At 42.6% G+C, this 8655-nt stretch overlaps 1 protein-coding gene across 1 annotated transcript; it reads right to left on the reverse strand.

Moving 5' to 3' along the window:
- Positions 1-409: 409 nt before the first annotated feature.
- On the reverse strand, positions 410-7955 carry Naa11 (N-alpha-acetyltransferase 11, NatA catalytic subunit). Its single transcript, XM_021163183.2, has 2 exons — positions 7265-7955; positions 410-613 (listed from the first exon to the last, which is right to left on the reverse strand). Exon 1 carries the CDS (start codon positions 7941-7943, stop codon positions 7278-7280), a length of 666 nt encoding a protein of 221 aa, XP_021018842.1. The 5' UTR covers positions 7944-7955; the 3' UTR covers positions 410-613; positions 7265-7277.
- Positions 7956-8655: the final 700 nt, after the last annotated feature.

Here is an 8655-nt window from a genome sequence, read left to right on the forward strand (position 1 = left end):
AGCAGATGAGCGTTATTACTGGTCGCTCTTTTCTTAAAGTTTATACATTCTATTCTGCTTGTATGGTGTAGTAGAGCCCTTCTTTATCACGTTTTCCCACTGAAAGGGGGAAAAATGCCCCTTGAATCGTGGAGGATAGGACACATGTAGTTGCACAGAAAGCAAGAGGAAACAGGTAAACTGCACTAGAAGAGGAAAGGGGCCTAAGGTCTAACTTGATGGCCCCAACTATCCCCTTAGTGATGGAAACCCAGACAAATAATGGCAAAACCCACAAGCTGAAACCTTCAGAGTTGTCCCTGCTTCCTGTTTGTCGTTTCTAAGAGACAACTGTGCAATGTATCTACAAGCCAACACAGGACCAGGGCAAACAATCCAATGGCAGCACAGTGAGAGAACGCCAGGGATGTACAGCAGGCCTCAAGCTTCCTTGGCTCTTGCGCTGAGGTGTTCCTTCATGATCACAGTAGCTTTAAAGTTTCTGGAGAGCTTTACAGTTTCTGGAGTCACTGGGAGATAATAACTCCAGAGCAGCAGAGAAGATACTGCAGAGTGTACCGGTTAAGTCAGGTTTCACACAATAGGTGTGGCTGAGACGTGAAGGCCAGCGAAGCTGTTGAGAAAAGAGAGTGTGTTAGCAGTGAAGGCACAGGCTCTGACAGCCCTGAAAGTGCTATGGAAGAATTCTTCAGACACATGGTCCCTGACGGGTAGTCATGCTCCAGGAGGGGACTCTAGCTCATGCACATACAGGCAGAACCACAGTTTTTTAAAGCACATGAAGTCAAGAGGCTAAGTGGTGGTAGCCATAGAGGAGGAAGGAAAGATGTATTTGATCTCAGTGCATTATATAAGTGTATGAAATTCCCAAACAAGTTAAAAATGTGGGATTACAATGTATGCAAGTTCACTAAGGAGCCAGTAACCAGTTTGTTCTGTATTCTACATGATCCCATGGAAATAGGTGGGAATCAGACCACACAGCACAAATTCTTACAGGAATGAAGCTCTCCCACACACCCCAAACAGGACCCCATAAGCATTTCTTAATATATGTAGGCCCAGTCTCCTCTAAGAAAGGGAGGCGGGGTGGGGGCACAGGCTGACCTGCCCTAGAGAATGTATTCAAACCTAAAGAAATGAAAATACTTCTTTTGTCACCTTCCCATCCTATTTCACTCAAAAGGATTTTCAATGCTGGGTATGATGGTGCATGCCTGTAATCTTAGCACTCAGAGGGCTGAGCAGACAGATCACTATTTCCAGGCCTGCCTGGATACTGTTTCACAAAACAAATCATTTAAAAGAAAAAGGAAGAAAGATGTAACAGTGCAGGAATGAAATGCCTTATCCTGGTTAGTGTGAGGCAGTGTTCTGTACTGTAAGTCGTCTTTTACCGTAAGAATTGGTCAAGAATCCAGAGTATGGATTGTGAGTCTTCAATATAATTTAAGGCCTGGTCATCTCATCAATGGCTATCTGCTGAGTGCCTACCAGCAATTACCATCATGCTTAATATTTTAAAAGATAAACAAGATATGAGCTCTAATCCTTGTTAGTTAAATGTCTGCGTGATGTATGACTAGACTGAGTTTTTTTTTTTTTTTTTTAGGCCTTCGAGTGTTTCTGCTTATTTTTAGCTGAAAATAGTAAAATATCACAACTATAAAAATGAATTATCTTTTTTCCATTTACCTTGCATACAAATAAGTAAAAGAGAGGCTATTCTTATGCACAGAGCAATTACAAGATATTTTTTGTTCAAAAATGATCATTACAGAAAGCTGTTTCCAGAATAACACAGAATCAAGTAGGAGAAAGTATTATGAAAAGTCTATAGTGTTTCAAATGGGTATTTGGGGGCTGTAGAGATGGCTCAGAGGGTAAGAGTCTGCATTGTTCTTTCAGAGGCCCTAGCACCATGCCAGGTGGCTGACAGCCACTTGTAATTCATGCTCCAGAGGGATCCTATGCCTCTGGCCTCCTCAAGCACCCACAGTCAATCACACACAGACACACAAGCAATTCAAAAGAATACAAATACCTATGCAAAGAAAGAAGTCCACTTGCTCTACGAGAAGAGGAGCTAGATGTGAAGGAGTGGATTATAAACATGAGCACTACCTTTCTCAGCTTTGAATGAACCCTGACAGCACAGCTATGCACAAACATATAAACCCTAAATATTTTATGGGTGTTTTAGTTATCTCAGCAAATATTGCTTGGCAATTTTAAGAAACTAAAGTGAAAAAGTCAAATAACAGTATTATATATGCTCTAAGTCAATTTGTTTCATTGAACAGTACCGACACTTTACCTGTTTTCTTTAAAAGATATATTGTATCCCTTAATTTACTAACTTATTAACTTCAATTTTTATATTGTCAGGCATTCTTTTATGTGTACAACTTATTTCTAGCTCTGTGTATGTCTGTTTGCAGATGCCCTTGGAGACCAGAAGACAGTGTCATGAAGTTGTAGGTAGTGCTGGGGACCAGACTAAGGTCCTTCCCAAGAGCACTGCATGCTCCTCACTGCTAAGCTACTTCCAATGCTATAGCACGAGGCTTCTGAATGGTAGGTCATGGCAGCCTGCAGAAGGAATGGTGACTGTTAATAAGACCTTACAGAGAAGAGAATACTATGGTTTTACAATATGAAAAATCTGCAATATTCTGGAGATATTAATTTTTAAAATGTCACTATAGAATATTTTCAGAAAGATTTACACTTGCTTTTTAAAAAGAACACTCTCCCTTTGTAATATTAATGTATTTTTTCTTACCTTATTCACCAGTCAATATATTTGATCTTCCATACTGGAGCAACGAGAGTACACAAAGTGAAATTTAGATGAAAACCAATCTCTGCTTTTATGTGTTCTCTCTGCCAGGGTGTCAGCCAGCCTGTGTGTATTACACACTGATCGAAAGGCAACAGTTAGAGATGATAAATAATCCAACAAATAGACTCTATCTGATCAGCTTTGGAAAACAGTATTTCATCTCTTCTCAATGTTCTGTATTGTCCTAGTGTGCAGCTGCCTTTGAAATCTATAGTTCCTGGCATATCTGGGCTAAGGTTATACTAGGAATTTACCAAGCCTGTCAGTCTCTAACCTTCTCCTACGTTTCATTATATCATTCCAGTTATAATTAGTTGTCTGGTAAAATTAAGAACAGTCTATTTCAGTGAATGCTCATGTGAATATTTAACAACTTTCTGCTAGAATGACAGCTTTGCGACAGGAAGAATAAACTAGAAAAGCGAAAGTCACGGAAGTAACCTTAGTTCACGCAGTGATGCTAGCTCAACCAAAAAACCGCCAACACTTTGATTTCTCCTTTTAGTTATTAAGTGTGGGGCAAATATGCCTGCCAGAAGACAAGCTGATTTTGATGCCACTCCTGCCTCAACTAGCATGTTTTGAACTGACCTGTCTTCATTGCTATGGCTCCCTAGAAACTCTGCTGCTTCCAAGCGTTGATTCAGCTAAGTGCTTTGACGTTGAGCTTGTCAGTGAAAGCTATTTTAGTTCTCAACTGCATCTCCCTTCCAAGTCTGCAAACTGTTGCTGCTCAGCCTCACCACTCCCTGTTTGATGAATGTGAAGGAAGGGAGCTACAGAGTCAGTTACTATCTGCTTCTATCAGTAGCAGAATCTACACTGTGAGTGGTGCTTAGCAGGACCAGACCTCTCATAGTTCATCTTCCTATCCATGGAGCCTGAGTGGCTAAGTCACTGTTATCCACTCACGCCCTGGGTATGCAGTGCTTTCTACCACACCTGACCCGTAGGGAGTACTCTTCCCACTGACTTTACAGGGGTTGCATGATTAACCTGGACAGTCTTGAGAACAGTTGTAACAGCACAGTGAGCACTACAGGAAAAGCAGTAATCCTTGTTATTATTTTTAGGGTGAGAACAGTATATTTCAGGGAAGGTCCCCATTTACCAACTGTCCTACTCACCTGAAAATGGAAATAAGGAAAAATGAAACAGAGCTTTTTAGGGTTTTTTCGCATATGCATGTGAACTCTAGCTCCTTAGGAGGGAGCACCAAACTGCAGCAGTGCAGTGACACTCTTACAGCCCAACCTCATCTCCCTCTTGCCCCGGTTTGCTCCACCAATGCCTTTTCCCACACAGGCAAGTAAAGCTACGAGCTGGTGAGGGTTCAAAGGGACACAGTAAAGCTTCTGACAATTGAGAGATATTAGAGTGGAGGGATCATTTCTTTCAGACTTGAAAGAGACAAAATGGCAGATCCCATTGCTACCTTTCCCAAATGTGTGCAAAAGCAGACTAAACATGCTATTTATGTGAAAACCCTAGGTGGACTCCCAGAATTCCCTGTGGCATGTCTTGAAGGGGAGTAATAGCGATCTGTTCCTGGCTGGGCATGAGGCAGCTTTTCACATCTACACCATAACAAAGGTTTCCCACTGTGGAAGAAATGATGCTGTTTGCCAGAATACCTCCCATTCCTTCCTGGGACAAAGCTCAACTACATTTCTTTCTCTCTCTTGCTATTAACTGCTAAGTTGGTGCTGAGTTTTAAAGCCTGTAATAAGCTCTGTATTTGCTTTCTTCCCTGTTACCTAAATGTGCATGAACAGATGGAAGACATTATTCTTGAAAATGGGTGTCAGGAAGCAAGGAGCTGAAATTTTGCATTTGTTTCAATTGTGAATGTATGCACTACAAGTACTTGCTATACTTAGGGCTTTGTCACAATAAAATTGTAGTACATTCATATGATAGTATAGCTATTGCAGGCATCTCTAATGTAATTTATACTATTCTCAAACCTGCCCAGAAATAACTAATCAATACACATATTACCTACTAAAGCACATGTATTATTGTTACAGACATTTGAAATCCTTGATGATCCTATTTCAGTAAATTTTTCTCTTATAATCCATGATTGTAATGCCTTTTGGCATCTACCTCCCGAGAAGAGGTCCTTAGCTTAGGCTTTACCAGATTATCAAAGGTACTGCAAAAACCTGTTCTAGGTGGATCTTGAGTACTGTTTACAGAGCAGAGCTCTTTTCCTCTCCACCTAGTCTTCCTCACTCTGCAGACCCACACTGCTCTGCAACAGTTTAGTTGCTTTATGCAGAGCACTATACTGTAACTACCAAAGTGACCCCAACAAGGTCCACAGTGGCCTCTGGTTGGGTATGACCCAAAGATGAAGAACAAGCAGAAAGTATTAGATAGGGTCACAGGGCTGTCTCAGAAGGCAGAAGCAGGTGCATCCTATAGAATTCAAGGCCAGCTGGTCTAAAAGGAAGGAAAATCATCTCAGGAGATATCAACCTGGAAGGAAGGTGAGATTGAATATAGGAAAGGAAGATGCAATTATGCCGCCTACACAAACAGTTCAATTGTAATTGTATTTGTATGAGAGTTATAACTGCCAGGCAAGAATCAATCTTTTCTGGTATTTTTCTCTTTATCTAATAGATGAGCAGATGTTTTCATTTCTCAGGTCATAAGGGCTTCTGAATTTACTACATCTCAGATGTAGCCTTTTAAAACAACTCTTATTAGCCCTGTTCTCAACTAACAATAATGAAGAGACACAGAGTACCCGAAGTGATCATCCTTCCAGAGAGATTTTTAAAAGATGTAATGTTAAAAAAACAAATCTGTTTATTTAAATAAATTCTTCAGTGATAAAAGTTTTTTTTTTTTTTTTAAACACAGTTCTGTGTGTAGAACCCAGGCCTTGTGTACTTTAGGTAAGTGACTGTCTGTCTAGTAAGGTTATAAGACAGGTAGGAGTCTGATGACATATCTGTTTTGTTCAGTTTTACCTCTCCCTTTACAGTCTTCCCTTATCTTGGATCAGATGAATCCCATGGAAACTCTAAAACTGCTCTTGGCACATGGACCCTGGAATTACATGACGTATTTTTTTTCTGGAAGTACTACTCTGGTATTTTATTAGGACGACTAAGCCTGTTACTAAGACAGTAGCTTTTAAAAAGGTACTTGTTGGTGTGTGTTTTTAATTATTTGTGTGTACTTAGGGGCACATGTGTCGCAAGGCCAGAAGACAACTTTTGGGAGTTGGTTCTTTTCTACCACATAGGTCCCAAGGATTGAGACTTAATCCACCAGGCTTGACTGCAAGTGCCTGGAGCCCCTGCGCCAGCTCAGCTTTTCTTTTACCTTAAAGATATAGGAATAAAGAAACAAAAATAAGATCTCACTAGCACAGGGTGGTTGCAAACTCAACATCCTCCTAGCTCATAAGAACTGGGATTATAGACATATGCTACTATGTGTGCATTAGTGGCTTCTTAGAATGTTTTTAGCAAGTATAATACTTTGCTCTAAGTTTTTGTGTAAATTTTCACAAATCCCAGAGTGAAAAGACAGCATAAGGAACCCACGAGGAGACATTTCTCGCCTTCAACAGCTTTTACAAGGCTGGCGTTCTTATTTTATTTTTAGACCTTTTCTGCAGTCCTTACGATCAAACCCAGGGCCATTCACAGGCTAGATAAACAAGCTTCAGCGCCCCACTGCAACCCTTCCCCTTTTAGGCTGTTTATCTTATTTGAATTCCTCATCAGAACTGCTTTTTGTCCCTTTATTTTTGCTGGTGTATCTTAAATCAAACTCTAGCCATCATATTAGTTAATCTGACTAAAAAAAAGTATTTTTGTAGGATAATTACTTCATTTTACATTTAACACACTTAATAGAATAGAGTCCATGTCTCAATTTTGCCTGGGTGACTAGAGAATGTCTTCTTGGTTTGTTTGAATGAAGATTACAACAGTACCCCCAATGGTTGTTTGGTTGCTATTATCTTTAGTTTACTAAAAAATTCTTGTGTTTGTTTTGGTGGTGGTGATAGCCAAATCCCGCATGCTAAGCAGGAGCAGGACCACTGAGCTACACTCCCAGCTGCCCATACCCTCTCTTTTTAAAATGCTACTTCTTTTCTGGAGAGGCCAGGACATTCTTCTGTCAAATTTCCTTCATTCCCATTCTGGATTTCGCTGGCTGCATAGTCTATAGTTCAATACATCCTGTTTTCTATAAAAAGAAACACTTGTTGGATTTCAACAAGAAATCTTCCTTTTAGCAAGAATATGGCAAAGGTAACACTGTGGAAACCTTCACTGCATTCAGGAAGAAACCTAGCACAAGTACAAAAGGGTGGGACAAGATGGGACTGGGCAGGCCAAGATATGACCCAAAGGGGTACAGAGGAGGCGGGGCCAAGGAAGAGAATACCTCAGGAAATGCTCTAGGAGATAGAATCCAAGTCCTCCGAGCTGTCCTGGACATCAGTGCTGTCGCTGCTGCCACTGTCTTTGCTTGTGGGGTTCTCGGGCAGGCAGGCCTCCACAGCATCAGGAAGTGTGCCGCCCTGTGTCTCCTGGGTCTCCTCGGAGCCCAGAACCACATATCTGTTCTTCTTCAGCACTAGCTGCCTCCTCAGCTCATCAGTCATCTGTGAGAGATCCCGCTTCATGGCGTAAGCATCTTCGCCATCGGCATAGTACTTGGGTTCCACCTCACTGACCTGGAAGTTGAGGGTGTTAGAATACAGGTGCAGGGCCGCCCTGTTGCTCTTCCTGACATGCAGGGACACGTACTTGGCGCCGAAGTTCTCGATCATCGCCCGTGAGGCCTGGTCCATGAGCTTCTGGGCCAGGCCGAGGCGCCGGTGTGAGCGCTTGACGGCCAGCGAGGTGATGTGCCCGTGGGGGACATCATCGGGGTCCTCCTCCATCTTGGCCAGGACATAGCCCACGATCTTGCCGTCCTCGTCCTCGGCGATGTAGGAGAGCTGGGGCCACGACAGGCCATGGTAGAAGTAGTACTTCATCTGGTAGTTCTCCGGCAGGCAGAGCAGGTTGCAGTGCTGCATGTTCATCAGGTCGTCGGGCCTGGCATTGCGGATGTTCATCCTGGCGTCGTTGCCTTGGCAATGGTCCTCAGCAAGCCAGGCGGAGCAGAAACTGGTGGCGGGAAGGCCTACGGGCGGAAGGGGCGGGGCTAAGTGCGCTTCCTCCGGAAGTCTGCTGTCCCAGCCCATGAGGCTTCCTGTTCTCAGGCCTCTGATTGTTCACATTTGGGAAAGGGCGGAGCAAGAGGAGCTGAATCCTCGGTTTAAAAGGTATGGGACTCATTGCATACCTGCATGTGTGTGCAGTGGTACATGTACAGGTCAGAGAACTTGAAGAAATCTCATCTTCCAACGTGTGGGTCCCAGGGATTGAACTCAACTCCTTATGTGTCATCAAGCCACCTATATTCCCTGTATTCGATGAGCCTTCTATTTGGACTCAGGTTTATATATATATATATATTTTTTTTTTTCTTTATTTACATTTCAAATGTTATCCCCTTTCCTGGTCCCCCCCCCCTCCTCAACCCACCCACCATGTGTTTTCTTTGGTTGGTGATTTATTCCCAGGGAGCTTGGGGGTGGGGTGGGGTACTGGTTAGTTCATATTGTTGTTCCTCCTATAGGGCTGCAAACCCCTTCAGCTCCTTGGGTACTTTCTCTAGCTCCTTCACTGGGAACCCTTTGCTCTGTCCAATGGAACGCTATGAGCATCCACTTTTGTATTTTGTATCTGTCAGGCACTGGCAGAGCCTCTCTGAAATTGGAGTTA

Source organism: Mus caroli, unplaced genomic scaffold (assembly GCF_978045245.1).
Source record: "Mus caroli unplaced genomic scaffold, Mus_caroli_1 scaffold_4, whole genome shotgun sequence".
Taxonomy (NCBI): Eukaryota; Metazoa; Chordata; class Mammalia; order Rodentia; family Muridae; genus Mus; species Mus caroli.